Source organism: Argopecten irradians, chromosome 5 (genome assembly GCF_041381155.1).
Source record: "Argopecten irradians isolate NY chromosome 5, Ai_NY, whole genome shotgun sequence".
Lineage (NCBI taxonomy): Eukaryota > Metazoa > Mollusca > Bivalvia > Pectinida > Pectinidae > Argopecten > Argopecten irradians.
This window is the reverse complement of record NC_091138.1, coordinates 16,489,529-16,513,920: the sequence shown is the minus strand read 5'-3', so window position 1 is coordinate 16,513,920 and position 24,392 is coordinate 16,489,529. Positions and strand designations below refer to the sequence as shown.

Here is a 24,392-nt window from a genome sequence, read left to right as displayed (position 1 = left end):
TCTTTACTTTAAGTTCCAAAGTTTTTAATCTCTGATAATAAACATGTATCTATTTTTACCATTGAATAATTACAATTAAACAGCCGCAGTAGTTAACTGCGTTTTATTTATTCGTTCAAGATAAATCTAACAACCTAAAATTTTGTTGCTTTTCTTTATCATCATACGAGGTGGTTTATAAAGCCAAAACTATCAGGAATTTAAATCAAATTCTCCGTATCCAGAATTACTTGGCCGTGGCAGTGAGTTATCTGTTGAAATACAAAATCCAAAGCTTTGGCTGAATCTATCTTCACATTAATTATCATCCTGTTCCACCTGTTTTGTAGCTATCTGTCTATCTCATTCAGTAGCTGCTTCTTCTCCGATTACTTTCCTCACTAAATTTTGTCTTTCCTCAACGCAGTTAATTATTTTGATTCCTGCGTTTCCTTAGTATCTTGTGCACCACGTGAACTTGTACGAGTAAATACTTGTCATTAGGGGCTAACACATCCTAAACACATACATATGTCGGGTAATAGACCTAAAAATGTCACGTAACACATGTAAAAAATGACATCCTTATCAACAATCAAACATTGGCTGCAGCACATGGTTCGAGTTTGAAAACAAAAAAGTCTATGATCAGATATTTATTCAGCACTTGATGCCTAGTTTGAAATCAATGTACCTGGTGATGGTGTTTTTTTCACTCTCTTGATTTATAGATAAACGTTACACTAATCTTACATGGACCTGTAATACTACCTTAAACTTTACACCAATCTCACATGGACCTATCATACTACCGTAAACGTTACACCAACCTCACATGGACCTATCATACTACCGTAAACGTTACACCAACCTCAGATGGACCTATCATACTACCGTAAACGTTACACCAACCCACATGGACCTATAATACTACCGTAAACGTTACACCAACCTCACATGGACCTATAATACTACCGTAAACGTTACACCAACCTCACATGGACCTATCATACTACCATAAACGTTACACCAACCTCACATGGACCTATAATACTACCGTAAACCACCAACCTCACATGGACCTATCATACTACCGTAAACGTTACACCAACTTCACATGGACCTATAATACTACCGTAAACGTTACACCAATCCTCACATGGACCTATAATACTACCCGTAAACCACCAACCTCACATGGACCTATCATACTACCGTAAACGTTACACCAACCTCACATGGACCTATCATACTACCGTAAACGTTACACACAAACCTCACATGGACCTATCATACTACCGTAAACCACCAACCTCACATGGACCTATAATACTACCGTAAACATTACACCAACCTCACATGGACCTATAATACTACCGTAAACATTACACCAACCTCAGATGGACCTATAATACTACCGTAAACGTTACACCAACCCACATGGACCTATCATACTACCGTAAACATTACACCAACCTCAGATGGACCTATAATACTACCGTAAACGTTACCACCAACCTCACATGGACCTATAATACAAATGTAAACATTACACCAACCTCACATGGACCTATAATACTACCGTAAACGTTACACCAACCTCACATAGACCTATAATACTAACGTAAACGTTACACCAACCTCAGATGGACCTATCATACTACCGTAAACATTACACCAACCTCACATGGACCTATCATACTACCGTAAACGTTACACCAACCTCAGATGGACTTATTATACTACCGTAAACGTTACACCAACCTCACATGGACCTATAATACTACCGTAAACATTACACCAACCTCAGATGGACCTATAATACTACCGTAAACATTACACCAACCTCAGATGGACCTATAATACTACCGTAAACATTACACCAACCTCACATGGACCTATAATACTACCGTGTAAAACATTACACCAACCTCACATGGACCTATAATACTACCGTAAACGTTACACCAATCTCACATGGACCTATAATACTACCGTAAACGTTACACCAATCTCACATGGACCTATAATACTACCGTAAACGTTACACCAACCTCACATGGACCTATAATACTACCGTAAACGTTACACCAACCTCACATGGACCTATAATACTACCGTAAACGTTACACCAACCTCACATGGACCTATAATACTACCGTAAACGTTACACCAACCTCAGATGGACCTATAATACTACTGTAAACCTATCACATGGACCTATAATACTACCGTAAACGTTACACCAACCTCACATGGACCTATAATACTAGTGTAAACATTACACCAACCTCACATGGACCTATCATACTACCGTAAACGTTACACCAATCTCACATGGACCTATAATACTACCGTAAACGTTACACCAACCTCACATGGACCTATAATACTACCGTAAACGTTACACCAACCTCACAATGGACCTATCATACTACCGTAAACGTTACACCAACCTCACATGGACCTATAATACTACCGTAAACCACCAACCTCAGATGGACCTATCATACTACCGTAAACGTTACACCAATCTCACATGGACCTATCATACTACCGTAAACGTTACACCAACCTCACATGGACCTATCATACTACCGTAAACGTTACACCAACCTCACATGGACCTATCATACTACCGTAAACGTTACACCAACCTCACATGGACCTATCATACTACCGTAAACGTTACACCAACCTCACATGGACCTATCATACTACCGTAAACGTTACACCAACCTCACATGGACCTATCATACTACCGTAAACGTTACACCAACCTCACATGGACCTATCATACTACCGTAAACGTTACACCAACCTCACATGGACCTATAATACTACCGTAAACGTTACACCAACCTCACATGGACCTATCATACTACCGTAAACGTTACACCAACCTCACATGGACCTATCATACTACCGTAAACGTTACACCAACCTCACATGGACCTATCATACTACCGTAAACGTTACACCAACCTCACATGGACCTATAATACTACCGTAAACGTTACACCAACCTCACATGGACCTATAATACTACCGTAAACGTTACACCAAACCTCACATGGACCTATCATACTACCGTAAACGTTACACCAACCTCACATGGACCTATCATACTACCGTAAACGTTACACCAACCTCACATGGACCTATCATACTACCGTAAACGTTACACCAACCTCACATGGACCTATCATACTACCGTAAACGTTACACCAACCTCACATGGACCTATAATACTACCGTAAACGTTACACCAACCTCACATGGACCTATAATACTACCGTAAACGTTACACCAACCTCACATGGACCTATCATACTACCGTAAACGTTACACCAACCTCACATGGACCTATAATACTACCGTAAACGTTACACCAACCTCACATGGACCTATAATACTACCGTAAACGTTACACCAACCTCAGATGGACCTATCATACTACCGTAAACGTTACACCAACCTCACATGGACCTATCATACTACCGTAAACATTACACCAACCTCACATGGACCTATCATACTACCGTAAACGTTACACCAACCTCACATAGACCTATAATACAAACGTAAACGTTACACCAACCTCACATGGACCTATCCTACTACCGTAAACGTTACACCAACCTCACATGGACCTATTATACTACCGTAAAACGTTACACCAACCTCACATGGACCTATAATACTACCGTAAACGTTACACCAACCTCACATGGACCTATAATACTACCGTAAACGTTACACCAACCTCACATGGACCTATCATACTACCGTAAACGTTACACCAACCTCACATGGACCTATAATACTACCGTAAACGTTACACCAACCTCACATGGACCTATAATACTACCGTAAACGTTACACCAACCTCACATGGACCTATAATACTACCGTAAACGTTACACCAACCTCACATGGACCTATCATACTACCGTAAACGTTACACCAACCTCACATGGACCTATCATACTACCGTAAACGTTACACCAACCTCACATGGACCTATAATACTACTAACCTAAACGTTACACCAACCTCACATGGACCTATAATACTACCGTAAACGTTACACCAACCTCACATGGACCTATAATACTACCGTAAACGTTACACCAACCTCACATGGACCTATAATACTACCGTAAACGTTACACCAACCTCACATGGACCTATAATACTACCGTAAACGTTACACCAACCTCACATGGACCTATCATACTACCGTAAACGTTACACCAACCTCACATGGACCTATCATACTACCGTAAACGTTACACCAACCTCACATGGACCTATCATACTACCGTAAACGTTACACCAACCTCACATGGACCTATAATACTACCGTAAACGTTACACCAACCTCACATGGACCTATCATACTACCGTAAACGTTACACCAACCTCACATGACCTATCCTACCGTAAACTACACAACCTCACATGGACCTATAAAACGTAAACTTACACCAACCTCACATGGACCTATCATACTACCGTAAACGTTACACCAACCTCACATGGACCTATCATACTACCGTAAACGTTACACCAACCTCACATGGACCTATCATACTACCGTAAACGTTACACCAACCTCACATGGACCTATAATACTACCGTAAACGTTACACCAACCTCACATGGACCTATCATACTACCGTAAACGTTACACCAACCTCACATGGACCTATAATACTACCACGTAAACGTTACACCAACCTCACATGGACCTATAATACTACCGTAAACGTTACACCAACCTCAGATGGACCTATAATACTACCGTAAACGTTACACCAACCTCACATGGACCTATATAATACTACCGTTGTAAACGTTACACCAACCTCACATGGACCTATAATACTACCGTAAACGTTACACCAACCTCACATGGACCTATAATACTACCGTAAACGTTACACCAACCTCAGATGGACCTATAATACTACCGTAAACGTTACACCAACCTCACATGGACCTATAATACTACCATAAACTTTACACCAACCTCTCATGGACCTATCATACTACCGTAAACGTTACACCAACCTCTCATGGACCTATAATACTACCATATAGCAGGTCATAATTTTTCATGAGCCAAATATTTTGTGATTTTGACTAAAAGCAAGAAAATCAAACATGTGATCAGGCTACATTTGTACAGGATTGTTTTCATAGATCAAAATGTTTCGACAACGTCCCCTGAAATCAAAAAATTTCCTCTCACACAATAGAAATATTACCCATGTCTGGTTCTCTAGATTAAAGGGATTTTCTACAGAATTTTAATCTGAAAACCCTCACATTTCAATGAGTTTTCCCCTGACTGTTATCAATATTTTAGATGGGTTCACTGTTTAAATTTAGGCGATTTCTCAAATTGAGTCATTACAATAAGAATTGCATGTATTTGACAGATATTTCTATCAATTTATCTGACATTAAGTGGTAAATCGTTCATTTACTGATGATGAAAGATACACTTTTCCAACCTTCCCATGCCATATTGTCATAGATCCCTAATAGTCTTTAGATATTTGTAAGTCAATGGTTATATAATACCTGGTCCGAAGGACCAAGGTGAGCTTATGCCATACCGTGGCGTCCGGCGTCCGTCGTCCGTCGTCCGTCGTCCGTCCGTCCGTCCGTCCGTCAACAATCGACTTCTTCTCCATAACCGCTGGTCGGATTTCAACAAAATTTGACTGGTAGCATCCTTATGGGCTACTAACTGAAAATTGTACAAATGATGGGGCTGACCCCCCAGGGGCCTGAGGGGCGGGGCCAAAAGGGGTCAATTTGGCTATTTCCATATAAACGACTTCTTCTCTGAAACCAAGCATGGGATAGCACCCATAATGCAATGGTAGCATCCTTATAGGGTGGGGATTCAAAATTGTACAAATGATGGGGCTGACCCCCCAGGGGCCTGAGGGGCGGGGCCAAAAGGGGTCAATTTGGCTATTTCCATATAAACGACTTCTTCTCTGAAACCAAGCATGGGATAGCATCCATAATGCAATGGTAGCATCCTTATAGGGTGGGGATTCAAAATTGTACAAATGATGGGGCTGACCCCCCGGGGGCCTGAGGGGCGGGGTCAAATGGGGTCAATTTGGCTATTTCCATATAAACGACTTCTTCTCTGAAACCAAGCATGAGATAGCACTCATAATGCAATGGTAGTATCGTTATAGGGTGGGGATTCAAAATTGTACAAATGATGTGGCTGACCCCCAGGGGGCCTGAGGGGCGGGGTCAAAAGGGGTCAATTTGGCTATTTCCATATAAACGACTTCTTCTCTGAAACCAAGCATGGGATAGCACCCATAATGCAATGGTAGCATCCTTATAGGGTGGGGATTCAAAATTGTACAAATGATGGGGCTGACCCCCCGGGGGCCTGAGGGGCGGGGTCGAAAGTGGCCAATTTGGCTATTTCCATTTAAACGACTTCTTCTCTGAAACTAAGCACGGTATAGCACCCATAATACAATGGTAGTATCCTTATAGTGTGGGGATTCAAAATTGTGCAAATGATAGGGCTGACCCCCCGGGGGCCTGAGGGGCGGGGTCAAAAGTGGTCAATTTCCATATATATATGACTTTTTCTCTGCAACTTAACATGGGATTACGCTCATAATGCAATGGTTACATCCTTATAGGGTTTGGATTCAAAATTTTGCAAATGATGGGGCTGACCCCCCGGGGGCCTGAAGGGTGGGGTCAAAAGGGGTCAATTTAGCTATTTCCATATAAACGACTTCTTCTCTGCAACTAAGAATGGAAGAGTACTTATAGTGCAATGGTAGCATCCTTATAGGGTTGGGATTTGAAATTGTACAAATGATAGGGCTGACCCCCCGGGGCCTTAGACGGCAATAGATGCGAGGTCAAAAGGTCAATTAGGCTACTATTTTCATATAAATTACTTTGTCTCTGAACCTATGTATTGGATAGCATATTTGTATGGTATCAATAGCATCATTGTATGGTTGTGATTCAAAATCAAACTTTGGGAGTCAATTTTGCTTATTTTTCTAATTGTCAGAGTCTTGTGATAATTACTGACAAAAAACCAGGTGAGCGATACAGGCCCTCTGGGCCTCTTGTTTTGTCCATGTATTGGTGTGTAGTTTTATTGGATGGTATAAGAACACTTCTGTTGTACCTATAGACTAGATACAAACCACCCAAGGTGACAGTCTACCAAAAACAGTCCTCTTGTATTAATTAATGACACATTTAAATTTGAAACAGAAACAGACTTGTGAAAATGTCTGGTCTGAGGTAGTGTTGGTTTACATGGGGATCACCTGGAGGTGTGAAAATGTCTGGTCTGAGGTAGTGTTGGTTTACATGGGGATCACCTGGAGTGGTGCTCTATCCTGAACGCATACCCACAACAGTCATGGTTCATTGCATGTAGAAAAAGTCTTGGCAATATCATATTGTCCTTTTAGCAACAATTTCTTGAAATAAAAAGCAGGAACATAACTCAAAACATAAGTCATTTTCTTCTACAATTGAAGTCCAATTTTTTTAATGAGTTGTTTTGAGAAATTGAGGTTAGGATAGAAAATGATGTGGGTATTATCCTGGTGCAATGAGCTGTGGTTACTGGTAAGATGTTGAGAGGAGTTCAGTTGTTCTGTTTTTTGCAACACATTTAGTAGCTAGGGAATAGTTCATTAAATTACTTTTTTGTCTATTATTATCAATCATTTTGGTATTGTATAAAATTAAAATAAAAAAATCTCTGAAAAGTGTTACTGGGTATTTGAATAGCTTGTTATTTGAATGGGGAAAGCCTATACAAAATGTACATACCAGGTATTTATTTTTTTGTTTTCCTCCAAACCCCAATTTTTATTTAAAAATGAACAATGAGAAGATTCAGCCTAAGTAACACAACATGATTGTAAACATGAGCTCTCCTCATCACATTCTAAATATCAGACAATAGTTACATGTATGTGGGAACTCCTCGACACGTAGTTGTGCTTAACATTTTAGACATATTTTGCTGTAATTTATAAGAAATATTTACAAGAAAATATGTGATATAAAGATGAGCCTATAAAAGTTCTACTCCACGTGCAGTCAATATGCAGGCAGTTGTCTTGAATGAACTTGTACATTTACAAGTGGCCATTTTGTTTACCAATATATTAAAGTTTGGACCGGCTGTAATAGTTATGTGTTAAGTTCCTCACAGATGTATAGGCTGTTTTGCAGCTTGTAGTCCCATGAAATCTTGGGGTGTGCAAATATTGCCTGGCAATGAGAAATGATATTTAATTCTTTTCTCAATGTACTTTTAAAAGTACTTGAGTGTATCTCCTACACAATGTTTTATAACCCTTTGACAATCAATCCAGGCTTATCTTGTAGGGAGTGGAAGTTTGCCCTGGGTATTGTTTTGTCTGGATTTTCTGACATAAAAGTACATTGTAGTCACTGTTTCTTGCTCTAATGTATCTCCTATAAGATGTAAAACATTATTTTAATTCGATTTCTTGAAATTTCAGTATTTCCTGAATAGTATAATTTTACCCACTATTAAACCCTGTTTAAAAATTTACAAAAACAAAATTATTGTTACTCATTCAATATTGATAAAGAAATTGTATTCTGAGTTAGATACTGAAATATTTTGTGGAGAAAATTTGATGAGCATTACAGAATTTATCTCCAAAATGTGTAGACAGTGACGTCATGCGGCAACCATTTTTACGCACATGGACGTTATATCAACTGAATTTTCACCATTTCTCGTTAAAGTATGGGAGAAAAAGAATCTTACATGGGCCTGTCAGATGGACAGGAATATCCCAGCCCTCGTGAAGGATTTTGACCATCAACCCCCAGCAAGCTTCTGGTTGATCAGCCAAAATCTTTCACTCGGGTTGAGATATCCCTGTCCACCTAACGGGTCCATGTAAGATTCTATTTGTCTTACAAATATTCTCATTAAATGTAATGGTCTAATAATGTTACATGAGATATTAGATCCACGTACAAAGAATATATAGTATTGTCTCCAAGTCTGTAAAACTTTCCTTATGTATAATACCTAGCAATATGGCCGTACGTTGTAAAAGTTATTAAATGGTTATCAATGATTAAGTATGGAGTCGAGTGACATTATAATCCTGGTGGTCTTACTCAGACACCAATTGTTGTACAATCAATTACTCCCCATTCTTTGTTCACCATTGTTATACCACAACCCTCAAATCTGAAATGGATGGCTCAGGTCGCAATTTCTGGAAACAAAACCTGATGATTTATTTCAAAATTGAAGTGACCTCATTTTGTAACTTAAGTAAAAGATATTTATTTAAGTTTGTTTTAAACTAAAGTTTGTAAAAAAAATTGTAGCTTGGCTCCAGGTTTCATGAAACAATTTTAAGCTCTTTAAGTTTATCCTATAGCCAATAAAATGACATAAACTTTTTATGATGCTGTTCTGTGATTAGTTTAAATTTATATTAATCTTAGTGAACTATCTCAACCAACATCTCGGAATACTGCTGACTTTGAAATTCATGTAATATAATTAATGAAATATCCAATGTTATGTATTGAACTGAACATTTATATACAAATGGAAATATAAGTGTTTTCCTTTTTAGACTCCTGTGGGGTAGTATGTCTCCATTTGAAGAACATTCATTGTTTGTTTAAAAACCCTTTTAAGTGTAACCGTTTACATAAGTTTGACAATAATTGGAAATGTAAGGTTCTGTATGTATTGAAATTAAATCATTTAGAAATTGATTTGGTGATCTTGGCTACATCCTTGAAACTGTAATTATATATCTGTGTTGATCTGTTACGGTAATGTGACACGGCCATACACTATTTGTAAAACCACTTAACGGTTCTCAAAGAACGCATTTTAAGAACTTAAATAATAGGTATTGGATTAAAAAGTTATGAAGTGAGTTTTCAAGATTATTACCATTTAGTAAGAGGAAAGGTCGTGTGCAGTGTGTAGTGCCAGGACAATTTGAGAGAGGGATTGGCTAGTTGTTGAGATAGAGGGTTATATCCATAGTGAGATACCCTACTGTAATAGTCCCCACATGCTCCCTAGTACAAACGTATCCGGGACGCCATGGAATGTCCTGTCGTTGAACTTGGCACCTATGTAATTAGTCAAATTGAGTGACTGTCGCCTTTGTTTGATACAAATTGAAGTGAGGAATCACAATAAAGAAATGTTTAACTTAGTGAATGAGTCAAGATTATTTCCTTTAATGTAGATGTGTATGATTCATACATCTTGTATATATACTTTACAATGTACTTTGAATCCATTGGTAAATAATACCTATGACTTAAAATATCCCAGGACAGATTGAAATCAGGAACATTAACAGATATCATGCTTATCTTCTTTTCTTACAATTGAGAATGAACTCTGTGACTTATAGCTATTTTAGTTTCCTTGCATGTGAAGAAATGTGTGAAAGACACATATATGACCTGATATCTATTGCAATAGTAAAACATACTGGTCTAAAGATTTACAGAAATGACTTTCAAACAAGTTTCCATGTGATAACACTTTAACCTATTAAACTTGAACATCATTCAAGTCTTTCTGAATAACCAAAAGTATTTGATTGTGATTGATTTCAGATTCTAAGGTTAAAGGTCAAGGTCATTGACCAAAACACACTAAAAAAATGTGTGGTTTCCTAGAGTCAATCAAGTCAAAATTTTACTCAACCAATAGTGGTTTAAATTTCAGGTCTGAAGGTCAAAGGTTATGGTCAGTCTTACAGTAAATAGGTTATTTTCATAAGTAGCTATCACTCAAGTGATTCTATATATGACATACTGGTTATACAGACACTTAATATGTAAAGTCTTTTATTTATAACTTTAAATTATAATTTGAGATGACTGTATCTAAACATGTTTTGAAATGGTTGATGTTTTGTTCTTTCAGACCCCCACATAAAAGTGATAGGAAACCCAGAGGATGTTAAAGCTGCCAAGGACAGCATCATGACAATTCTAGATACAAAGGTCAGTACACAAATTAGGTCAAAGTTAACTGTGTATGAGTTACAAAACTAGGTCACAGCATCCTATGTAATTAGAAGAAACTTTAGGAAGTGGAGGAAATCTAGAGTTCCTATAGGAAAACCACCAACCACCAGTCAGTACCTGGTAACTACCCCACATGGACCACACTATGGCCCATAGAGGCTAGTGGTAATAATGATTTGTCAAAACATCTTAACCACCAGGCCAATCAAAGCCCCTGTGAAATTCGGTATTTAATTTTAGAACAAAACTAGGTCAAATCAAGTCCTATAACACTAGAATATTCTACCATTGACTAACTAGAAATAATCAAATAGATAGAAAGATTACAACTTATAAAACTTCTCCACAATATTTTAAAAAATCTGCACAAAATTTAAACCCATTTCCATTCACCTGTTAGATTCAGCAGATAAAATCTAGATTTACAGCGGTGAGGTACTTAATTGTCAGAGAATTTGTTTATGCAAATTAATAGTAAATAACTTAATATGCAAAAATCTACCTTCAGTGTGATTGTTTAAATGGGCATTACTTAACCTAGCTGGAAACGTTTGGAATAAAAAATCATTGCAAGCAGATGTTCTAATTAATGTACTTTATGCATAAAAAGTTATCATGTGAAGTTTAACTGGTCGGATGTCGTGAACATCAGAACGTAACAGTTAATGTGCCGAGCCATTATCAGTCTATTAAAACAAAGTCCCGTCAAATCTGATAGGACAAAATCTTGAGGAAAAGTTGAATTTAAATAACTTGTAAAGGAAATGGAAATGTAGTTTAAAGTGTGGGAGTGCAAACTATCAGTGGACGGGTGTAATGTTGTCGGGCACTTGACTTTATCTGACGTTCAGCCATCATTGTAATTGAAATAAGATGGCAGTTCTGACAAAAAATATGACATGGTGGTGGGAGGCAGGAGGGGGAAGGGACAGGGGATATGGGAAGTGAATCATGGTGTTATGGCTAAGGGTTGGGGGAGGGGGTTGGGGAAGAATGGGTCCATGTGTACCCAGGGGTTAGAATATCAAGACATACAATTGAGTTATATTTGAAGGTGAGATATGCATCTTTTATACAAAAAATTATGAAGAGCTCCTCAAAGTCCATTTAATTTTGTTAAAGAGAAACCATTTACCAAGCTTCCCCGGATTCAATAAAATTTTAATCTTGTTGATCAACTTTGTACAGAAGATATAATGCTGTCTACCTTCCTGTAGGGGTAGCTGTTGTTAAAGCTGTCGACATTTGATTAATGTCATAATACCACTTACTATCAGTATTAACATGTTCACTGGCAGAGGCCACTCTATAAAAGATATGTCAGGGGTATTGTACAAGTGTTGTCTCTATCTTAGCTTTCACCTCAAGTAATTCAACTGGAATCTTCAAATTCAATCTTGCAGTCTGAAAATTACCCCTCAAGCAACATAATTTATTCTCTGCTTAATTTTTCTTTCAAGATTTTCTTTGATAAATCAAATATATAAAATGATAACATTGAAGGTCAAAACAGCTTTCAAGCAACATAATTTATTTTCTGCTTAAAGATGCTCCACTGCCGACAGAGCATAAATGATATTCATTATTTGAACAATAATTAGTGTTCAATCTTGTGTATATATGTCTAATTAATTTTTCTTTCAAGACTTTCTTTGATAAATCAAATATATAAAATGACAACATTGAAGGTCAAAACAGCTTTCAAGCAGCATAATATATTTTCTGCAAATTTTGTATTTAAAGAGACAATTCACTCAGGCAAATTCTTTTACATAACCAATAAGCAAACTATAGCATAAATGTATTGTTCTACATTTCTTATGAAACATATAACGTAAAACATTGACAAATTCCACAACATTGTTAAGTATTTTAATTAATATCGTTGAAATATCAAATCGTTGATCAATACGATTAAGCAGGTACAATATTAACTCTGTACCCATACCCGAGCCAAAGTCACGCACGTTAAACAAATGAACTACATAAGCACTGAGAAGGTGATAAAATGATTTTTAGGCAAGACAATTCACCTAATAAGGTAAACACACTACTGTCAGAGCGATTTGAGCAGTTCTAGCCAAAAGTTGCATTACTTTACGAGCAAGGGACAGGGTTCGGCATACAAGAAGTTCGACCACAGTGTGTAATGGCGGACAGCGAGCAAGTTTGAATATTTCACACACGTGTCACCACCATAGGCGTTTCAGGCATATCACAGTAAAACTGACTGATGTAATGTTCTCTTAGACTGAATTGTCCCTTTAAAATTTTCTTGGAGAAAAAATATGATCACATTTTACGGCTGATCAAGGTCTTACTACCATCAATGGTTTTTGTCTTTAAAAGCATGACTTATTTGTACTGTTATTTTGGAGACATTCTGCTCAATGTTCCAGATTAACCATCTTCTGATAGAAGGAACTTCTGCTAATCCTGTATATCTTTAAAACAGCTATAAATCAAAGACCCTTTTCCATTTGAAGTGTTTTTTCAGCCCTGGAAAAACTTAAGAAAATTGACTTAACTGTTGTTAATTCCAGATATAATTAAGTTTCATTTTGTGGTCTCTATGTTACACATTGTCACTGTGGTACAGAGTTTACATAACATGTTTTCAGTTAATGTCAGTAATGAAAACCACACCTTATCAAATCCCACTGGGAGAAATTTGGTTGACAATTTAATTCAATTTTGAAAAAAATAAATGATATTATGCAGTTTGAATTAAAGTGGCTTAGTTTGAGTGAGGTTTGTGATTGAAATGTTTTGAGGTCGTGAAACTTATAAAAGACATCAATTGTACTAGTGTCTGAATGAGACAGCTTTTCATCATTATGTAATGAATGATGACCTTCAGTATTTTATTTAACGATCTAGTGCCTATACAGATGCTCCACCGCTGACAAATGGTATTTTTTCACTATTAAAAACAGAAGCAGACGATTTAGTATTTTTCTTCAGTTACAAAAGTTACTTACTTTACACCATTACCACCATTGAAAAGTTTGAGCTTCTAATTTTACTTCAAGTTAAAAATATGAAAAATAATTAATTGCATCCCGGAAAAATTCTGTGCCACTATATCCTATATGGAATGAGTACTGATTGCGCATGCACCAAAGGCAAGATGAATTATTTTATATTATTTTTTGTGTTAATTAGGCATATATATACACAATTAAACACCAATTATTGTTCAAATGATGAATATCATTTATGCACTGACGGCGGTGGAGCATCTTTTATGTAATGTACATACATTCATGTGTCAAGTTTAACTTCATTATATATATTAATAAAGCACTCTGTGGTGTTGGAAACTTTAGCATTATGCATTCAGATGATTTGCTTGGTGTATCTGTTGGAGATAACTTGTCCTATACAATGATGACACCCCCATCCCTTACCTCTCCACACCCCCCTCGTCAAATCATATGATTAAATACTGCTGAATGTATTGTAGAAAATAAAAATCATGATGTCATCTTAATTTAGTCATTTGATAAGTAGCTGTTGTTCATCTTTTGTGTTTAAATAGGCTAGATGTAACCTGCTATATTACAGATTGATGCTTCACAAGATTTTCTTCTTCTTCTTTTTTTAAATATGTGTGTAATTAGCTAGTAAAGGCAAATAATGCTATGTTTATAAAAAAAATTGTTTGAAATGAAATTTTATACATATAGATTAGTTTCCAGTGTGATCCAAAATTACATGCTTTTGAATAGTAAGCCTGTTATTTTCCAGAGTAATCGTGTGACGTTGAAGATGGATGTGTCCCACACCGACCATTCTCATGTGATAGGCAAGGGAGGTAACAACATCAAACGGGTGATGCAGGAGACAGGCTGTCACATCCACTTCCCAGATTCAAACAGAGGCAACAATGTACAGGAAAAAAGTAACCAGGTAACGCCAGAAACATGATGCACCAACCGACCTTGACTTTTCATACCGTAGCCTTATGCACTAACTGACCTTGACTTTGCATACCACAGCCTGATGCTCTATCTGACCTTGACCTTAAATACCATAGTCTAATGTTCTAACTGATCTTGACCTTTCAGACCATAGTCTAATGTTCTAACTGACCTTGACCTTACATACCTAGCTTGATGCACTATCTGACCTTGACCTTTCAGACCATACCTTTGTACTCACCTTGATTGCCTTTGTCATTTCAGGTATCAATAGCAGGACAACCAGCAGGAGTAGAATCTGCTCGGGCACAAATTAGGGTAAGTTGTACTAATAGGGCACAAATTATGGTAAGTCGTACTAAAAGGCACAAAAAGGGTCAATCTTACTAACAGGGCACAAATTAGGGTAAATCTTACTAACAGGGCACAAATTAGGGTAAATCTTACTAACAGGGCACAAATTAGGGTAAATCTTACTAACAGGGCACAAATTAGGGTAAATCTTACTAACAGGGCACAAATTAGGGTAAGTCTGAACTAACAGGGCACAAATTAGGGTAAGTCTTACTAACAGGGCACAAATTAGGGTAAATCTTACTAACAGGGCACAAATTAGGGTAAGTCTTAATAACAGGGCACAAATTAGGGTAAATCTTACTAACAGGGCACAAATTAGGGTAAATCTTACTAACAGGGCACAAATTAGGGTGAATCTTACTAACAGGGCACAAATTAGGGTTAGTCTTACTAGCAGGGCACAAATTAGGGTAAATCTTACTAACAAGGCACAAATTAGCTTAAGTCTTTCTAACAGGGCACAAAAAGGGTCAATCTTACTAACAGGACACAAATTATGGTAAGTTTTACTAACAGGGCACAAATTAGGGTAAATCTTTCTAACAGGGCACAAATTAGGGTAAATCTTACTAACAGGGCACAAATTAGGGTAAATCTTACTAACAGGGCACAAATTAGGGTAAGTCTTACTAACAGGGCACAAATTAGGGTAAGTCTGAATAACAGGGCACAAATTAGGGTAAGTCTTACTAACAGGGCACAAATTAGGGTAAATCTTACTAACAGGGCACAAATTAGGGTAAGTCTGAATAACAGGACACAAATTAGGGTAAGTCTGAATAACAGGGCACAAATTAGGGTAAATCTTACTAACAGGACACAAATTAGAGTTAGTCTTACTAACAGGTGCACAAATTAGGCACAAATTAGGGTAAGTCTGAATAACAGGGCACAAATTAGGGTAAATCTTACTAACAGGGCACAAATTAGGGTAAGTTGTACTAACAGGGCACAAATTATGGTAAGTCGTACTAAAAGGCACAAAAAGGGTCAATCTTACTAACAGGGCACAAATTAGGGTGAATCTTACTAGCAGGGCACAAATTAGGGTAAATCTTACTAACAAGGCACAAATTAGGGTAAGTCTGAATAACAGGGCACAAATTAGGGTAAGTCTTACTAACAGGGCACAAATTAGGGTAAGTCTTACTAACAGGGCACAAATTAGGGTAAGTCTGAATAACAGGGCACAAATTAGGGTAAGTCTTACTAACAGGGCACAAATTAGGGTAAATCTTACTAACAGGGCACAAATTAGGGTAAATCTTACTAACAGGGCACAAATTAGGGTAAATCTTACTAACAGGGCACAAATTAGGGTAAATCTTACTAACAGGGCACAAATTAGGGTAAGTCTGAATAACAGGGCACAAATTAGGGTAAATCTTACTAACAGGGCACAAATTAGGGTAAGTCTTACTAACAGGGCACAAATTATGGTAAGTTTTACTAACAGGGCACAAATTAGGGTAAATCTTTCTAACAGGGCACAAATTAGGGTAAATCTTAATAACAGGGCACAAATTAGGGTAAGTCTGAATAACAGGGCACAAATTAGTGTAAGTCTTTCTAACAGGGCACACAAATTAGGGTTAGTTTTACTAACAGGACACAAATTAGGGTTAGTCTTACTAACAGGGCACAAAAAGGGTCAATCTTACTAACAGGGCACAAATTAGGGTAAGTCTGGATAACAGGACACAAATTAGGGTAAGTCTTACTAACAGGGCACAAATTAGGGTAAATCTTACTAACAGGGCACAAATTAGGGTAAGTCTGTATAACAGGACACAAATTAGGGTTAGTCTTACTAACAGGGCACAAAAAGGGTCAATCTTACTAACAGGGCACAAATTAAGGTAAGTCTGAATAACAGGACACAAATTATGGTAAGTTTTACTAACAGGGCACAAATTAGCTTAAGTCTTTCTAAAAGGGCACAAATTAAGGTAAATCTTACTAACAGGGCACAAATTAGGGTAAGTGTCAGAAGTAAAGCACAAATTAATTTTATATACCAGATGCAAATAAAGATAAACCACATTTGTAATACATGCTAAACGAGACTAAATTCTGAACTTGTCTGACTCAATTAGTGTTGGTCATTAGATTATTAGTGTTGTTTTACTGTTGGTGATTGGTTGTTGTAAAATGTTCCTGTGATATTGCATAAGACATGGGGATGGTATAAACATCAGCCATCACTTGGCAACACAGCTAAGACAATAGGCTGTACAGACACTTGACGGTGAACAGACGGCTAAACATGCATATCTCTTTGTCTAAACTTTATGAATCTGCCAATTTCTTCAACATTCAAGTACAACAAATTTTATATTCCCCTAATAGTTACACAGAATATTTTGGATAGTATTACAAGATGGTCCTGATGTAGAGCACATGTATGTGTGACCCACGGCTCAGACATGCAGTTATGTCCAGGTGTTGGTATGTTATAACTGACATCCACAGTTTCTCTTCCTCGGCTATGTGCAGGGCTGCCATGAAATGCATTAAAATTCAGATTTGAGGGCTCCTCTTCCAAAAATCACATATTTCTGTGAACAGAGGCTGTTTAAATATAGAAGTCTTGTATCATGTGATACCAACAGAAGCAGCTGATAGTATTAAAACAGAACCAAGCAAGACTGAAAAATATTTTAAGCATCTAATTTAGTAAAACGTTTTGATGTAAGAAAAAAATGATTCTGAGGTTTTCTTAGATGATCATCCCTATATTAACAAACTTTTCATTTTGGACATTTCCAAATACCCTATCAATGTAGATGTAGATTTTTCAGACACCTGATTGATCACCCATTCCTTTTGGTCAGATAAAAAATGTCCATATTGACTGAACTGAATGGATAATTTGAAGTGTATGTTTCTTTATAGCTTTTTCTGGTGTTACTCATGTTCATCCTGTCCCATTCCCTCGTGTCCGTCCCGTTTTATTTTGATATCAAGAGGTAGGGGCATTTATGTCAGCTTGCTTGACTCTGATTCTCCATTTTGTTTGCGTTACCATGATGTTTGACTCTGTTTTGACCTACTGTTTTACTCTGTCTTACCAGGAACTGTTGGATGTTTGACTCTGTTTTGACTCACTGTTTTACTCTGTGTTACCAGGAACTGTTGATGTTTGACTCTGTTTTGACTCACTGTTTTACTCTGTCTTACCAGGAACTGTTGGTGTTTGACTCTGTTTTGACTCACTGTTTTACTCTGTGTTACCAGGAACTGTTGATGTTTGACTCTGTTTTGACTCACTGTTTTACTCTGTGTTACCAGGAACTGTTAATGTTTGACTCTGTTTTGACTCACTGTTTTACTCTGTGTTACCAGGAACTGTTGATGTTTGACTCTGTTTTGACTCACTGTTTTACTCTGTGTTACCAGGAACTGTTAATGTTTGACTCTGTTTTGACTCACTGTTTTACTCTGTGTTACCAGGAACTGTTAATGTTTGATTCTGTTTTGACTCACTGTTTTACTCTGTGTTACCAGGAACTGTTAATGTTTGACTCTGTTTTGACTCACTGTTTTACTCTGTGTTACCAGGAACTGTTGATGTTTGACTCTGTTTTGACCTACTGTTTTACTCTGTGTTACCAGGAACTGTTGATGTTTGACTCTGTTTTGACCTACTGTTTTACTCTGTCTTACCAGGAACTGTTGATGTTTGACTCTGTTTTGACTCACTGTTTTACTCTGTCTTACCAGGAACTGTTGATGTTTGACTCTGTTTTGACCTGCTGTTTGTTGATGTTTGACTCTGTTTTGTTTTGACTCACTGTTTTGCTCTGTGTTACCAGGAACTGTTGATGTTTGACTCTGTTTTGACCTACTGTTTTACTCTGTCTTACCAGGAACTGTTGATGTTTGACTCTGTTTTGACCTACTGTTTTACTCTGTCTTACCAGGAACTGTTGATGTTTGACTCTGTTTTGACCTACTGTTTTACTCTGTGTTACCAGGAACTGTTGATGTTTGACTCTGTTTTGACTCACTGTTTTACTCTGTGTTACCAGGAACTGTTGATGTTTGACTCTGTTTTGACTCACTGTTTTACTCTGTGTTACCAGGAACTGTTAATGTTTGACTCTGTTTTGACTCACTGTTTTACTCTATGTTACCAGGAACTCTGTTTTGACCTACTGTTTTACTCTGTCTTACCAGGAACTGTTGATGTTTAACTCTGTTTTGACCTACTGTTTTACTCTGTCTTACCAGGAACTGTTGATGTTTAACTCTGTTTTGACCTACTGTTTTACTCTGTGTTACCAGGAACTGTTGCCATTGGTGTTTATGTTTGAGTTACCTGTATCGGGAGTGCTTCAGCCTCTTCCTGATGTCTCGTCGCCGACCATACAACAGCTCCAGCAACAGTATAACGTCGTTATCAGCTTCCGTCAGCGACCACGCGTTTATGCAACGACTGTGATTGTTAGAGGGTCTGTATGTAACGCCAAATCTGTCAAGGAGGGTACAGCTAGTCTGATGGAACACCTCACAAGTAATGTTTCTGTAAGTAGGCCAGTGAGAAGACATTTGTATCAGTATCACATTGGAAAGGTATTTATGTAAATTTCTGCAACGTTTATTAATAAAAAAGTCAAACAGGAATTAAAAGTTCAACTGTTTCTGCATGGTTCCATATTGGTGATATTATCATTGTCTACTTTTATGTAGTAAAACTGCTGTTGAAATCTTCCTCTGTCATTAAGTAAATGATGGAATTTTATGTTTTAGCTATGTCAGATTGATTACTAATGTTGTTGCACCAGGTGTTGCTTATAACGACACTTGTGTTCCATTCTAGGCACCACTGCCGGTCAGTATGCAGCTAGAGATTGCACCACAGCACCACTTATTTATCATTGGTCGTGGTGGGATGAACGTTAAACAGATAATGACGAGGACAGGGGCAAGCATCCATTTCCCAGATCCCACCACTGTCACACCTCAGAGAAAGGGTACCTTCTACATCACTGGCAACATAGAGAGTGTGTTCCTCGCTCGCCAACACCTTATTGTAAGTTCACAACTAGTCTATTCTTTTCTTTTTGTTTCTATAGCTTTTCTGGCCATTTACTACTGTATTTCATTTGTCTTCTTCTCTGGGAACATTCCCCATATAAACTCTGTCTGGAAATGGCCCGGTTACTAAAAACTTTCCTTTCTTTGTATACTTGATGTGTACAAAGTTTCATGATTTCATCAAAATAATGAACAATTTTGCCAAAGGAGTAGATATGATAGGACCAGTATTTGGCCTTAATTTTTCAGGCCGAAAAATATTAACTCTGATCCACATCAATTTCCCATCAATAAATACTCTCATACTTGCCATTCATCAAAACATAACTTTTTATAACCATGTACACGATGTGCTCCACCTATGACATTAAATTGATGAGTTTCCTCTTCTTGCCAAATTTTGCTAGAAATTCATCATCTTTAGGTTAGAAAAGGCTTGAAATGGATTTGGCCGCCACCTTGGAGCAACTTTATATTTTGCATGGATATGCCTAAATACACGATACACAACATGTGAAAATATCTTTCTGCTCCACGAAGGCGGCCACATTCATTTTTAGAGAAAACCACTCAAAAAGTATGATTTTTCAAGGATTTTTGTGAAAAATGGCGGTAAACTGCATGTTGATGACGTCATAGTGAACATAATTGGCACATGCGGGATATTTTTCGGGATGTAATGTGTTAGGAAATGTCTTCAACTGTTATATGGCAAAATATGTTGTTCTTTACAGGAGAATTAATTTTGCAGCCATATTCGAGTCTTAACGTACCTTCTCCTTTCTGCATAAATCTGTAGTTTAGTCTTAATTTGCCATTCCAAGCCTATTCATTCAATAGAACCAATGCCAAGTCTGATATATGTGGCTACTAATTTTTGCAATCTATGGTTGATAAATAAGAATGATTTCCTTTGTAGGGTTGTCTGCCCTTAGTCCTCATGTTTGATGTCAAAGATGAGATTGACATGGATCAAGGTATGTAATTTAATTAGATAATTCTGTCTTATAGTGTCAGAATGTTTTGAAAAAGACATCATTTATTCATTGACTTTGATGCTCTAGATTGTTCAGAAACTTTTTTCAATATTGTACCGGTATACATTCAAAAAATGAACTGGCATTGCCATAATTCACATCCTTTTAACAATTGTTCAATGCAAGACTTTCTGGTGAAGGAAAGAAAGATAAAGATGCAGAGAATATCCGCTATCTAACAAAAGCCAGACAAGGCCACAAAATTACAGCTCTAATGTTGAGAGTAAAAATCATCAACTGCAATGTTGACCCTTTCAAGGGCCTTACATACCCTTAAACTGAACAACATTTTCTCTTCCCTATTCCAGCCCGTATAACACAACTAATGGAACAGCTTGATGTGTTCATCAGTGTCAAACCTAAACCAAAACAACCAAGCAAGGTAAGAAAGTCTTCAAAACTCTTATACTATACAAAGTAAGCTTGTCTGACCCTTATAACCACAAAAAGTAGGTCAACCACGTACAACCAAGCAAGGTAAGAAAGTCTTCAAAACTCATACACCACACAAAGTAAGCCTGTCTGACCCTTATAACCACAAAAAGTAGGTCAACCACGTACAACCAAGCAAGGTAAGAAAGTCTGCAAAACTCATACACTGTACAAGGTAAGTCTGTCTGAGCCTTATAACCACAAAAAGTAGGTCAACCACGTACAACCAAGCAAGGTAAGAAAGTCTGCAAAACTCATACACCACACAAAGTAAGCCTGTCTGACCCTTATAACCACAAAAAGTAGGTCAACCATGTACAACCAAGCAAGGTAAGAAAGTCTGCAAAACTCATACACCACACAAAGTAAGCCTGTCTGACCCTTATAACCACAAAAAGTAGGTCAACCACTTACAACCAAGCAAGGTAAGAAAGTCTGCAAAACTCATACACCACACAAAGTAAGCCTGTCTGACCCTTATAACCACAAAAAGTAGGTCAACCATGTACAACCAAGTAAGGTAAGAAAGTCTCCAAAACTCATACACCACACAAAGTAAGAAAATAGGTCAATCAAACCATTTCAACCTCAGAAAGTATGTCATTGATCTAACATTTGAACTCCTCACAAAGATGTCAATCAAGCTCTTTCAGCCAACATATGTATTAGTCAACCTTTGCTGTTACAAGTTCACCTACTTTCACTTATTTTAATTAAATTTTCCATAACCTTGACCTAAAACAAATATATTTTTCTTAACCCAAATAAGGTCGGTGAATCAAGACGCAGTCTTTTAAAGATTTAATTAAAATTCTGTCAACAAAAACATTGACCCTATACAGGTAGAGAATGATTGAGTAGACATTTATCATATACTGGCTGTAGCAGTTTTAATTATAACCCGATGATGTCGTAATTTAAACAAATATCTGATTAAAGGACTTACAAAGGACATGTCAGGTTATTTAACACTCTGGTATCAGGATAGGTAAACTGATCTGTATCATAAACTAGTGTTACACACCAAAAGTTGTCTGCACCTTTGTTGTCCAAAAAGTCTTAATCATGATATTTAAAGAAGGTATAGAAAAATTTTGATATGTCATTTATCATTCTATATTTGATAATGCTATAAGTAATAAGTTAGATTGAAAACTATTAGACATTGGAGATTTCATTTATAGACGTTACATAAGAAAGTCATAATTTCACTCGAGAGATGTTGTTTGAAATACATAATGTATTATAGTAAATGTAATAAGAAACTGACAAGAATAATCCTATTTTAAGTCAATGTGTATGCAGGTGAACTTTTGCACCAGGCACCAGCTAAAGGCCCATGTTGTAATCCCCTCCACATACAAAAACGATTCCTTCTCTGTTGCATTTTGACATGAATAATTACCACATTAATTTGTTTTTTGAAATGACTTTGGAAAGATGCACTTTAAACTTTCAGTTTCATTTAAAACTCAAGAGATTAATCATTTTTTAGCATGTTGAAGAAATGTGCAATTCATTTTAGATAATATATATATATATATCTTGTAACAAAATACTGTATAACATAAGATATTTGTGGGTATGTGGGTTCCTCAAGAACCATGATAACAACAAAGGTTTCCAACATTTCATTTGATGCAGTACATATAGATATTGTATAAAGCACTTATGAGAGTTTATGTTTGTCTTGTAGTCTGTGATTGTGAAGAGCATTGAGAGAAATGCTCCTAACATGTATCTGGCCCGACTGACCATGCTGGGACTCAAACGTGACGATAAAGCGTACCCCATCACCAAGGCTGTCGATTCAGATACAGGAATTCTTCAGAACAATGGCCTCGGCCTGTCAACTCTTGGTAAGTCAAGGTCACAGTAAAGATTGTAAAAGTTCACTCACCAGCATTGACCTCACTTCGTCTGTCAAGGTCATTAGATAGTCTCCATAGTACATAGTACAGTTCGTACTGTCAAGGTAAAGGTAAAGATTGATTTGTCCCCACAAGGACCGTCCACACTGGGCAAGTATATGTCATAAGGACTGTCCACACTGGGCAAGTATATGTCATAAGGACTGTCCACACTGGACAAGTATATGTCATAAGGACTGTCCACACTGGGCAAGTATATGTCATAAGGACTGTCCACACTGGGCAAGTATATGTCATAAGGACTGTCCACACTGGGCAAGTATATGTCATAAGGACTGTCCACACTGGGCAAGTATATGTCATAAGGACTGTCCACACTGTCATCAGTCTGTGTTTATTATTACTAGGTCTGTCCACACTGTTTGAATTAAGGTCACATACTAAAGTGTAAGGTCAACGCAAAATGTCGCAAATGTTATAGTGTAAAGGACAATTTTGTTGCAACTACATGGTAAACTTTGACCTTTTTGAAAGAAAAGGTTTTGTTTCTGCTTCATTGCCAACACTGCATTATATTGATATGCTCTCCTTGATGAAGTCTCGATGCCTCCTAGACAGTGGAAGTTTTTTGTGGATGGAAAAGTAATCAACAAAAC

At 37.2% G+C, this 24,392-nt stretch overlaps 1 protein-coding gene across 1 annotated transcript in view; it reads left to right on the top strand.

Moving 5' to 3' along the window:
- Positions 1–24,392, top strand: part of LOC138323016 (protein bicaudal C homolog 1-B-like) — a 78,313-nt gene that overhangs the window by 40,372 nt on the left and 13,549 nt on the right. Inside the window, exons 4-11 of the mRNA XM_069267330.1 lie at positions 10,973–11,052; positions 14,827–14,988; positions 15,264–15,317; positions 19,644–19,883; positions 20,179–20,391; positions 21,316–21,373; positions 21,742–21,815; positions 23,562–23,724. Of these exons, the coding sequence (XP_069123431.1) occupies positions 10,973–11,052; positions 14,827–14,988; positions 15,264–15,317; positions 19,644–19,883; positions 20,179–20,391; positions 21,316–21,373; positions 21,742–21,815; positions 23,562–23,724 (1,044 nt within the window). The remainder of the gene's footprint in view (positions 1–10,972; positions 11,053–14,826; positions 14,989–15,263; positions 15,318–19,643; positions 19,884–20,178; positions 20,392–21,315; positions 21,374–21,741; positions 21,816–23,561; positions 23,725–24,392) is intronic.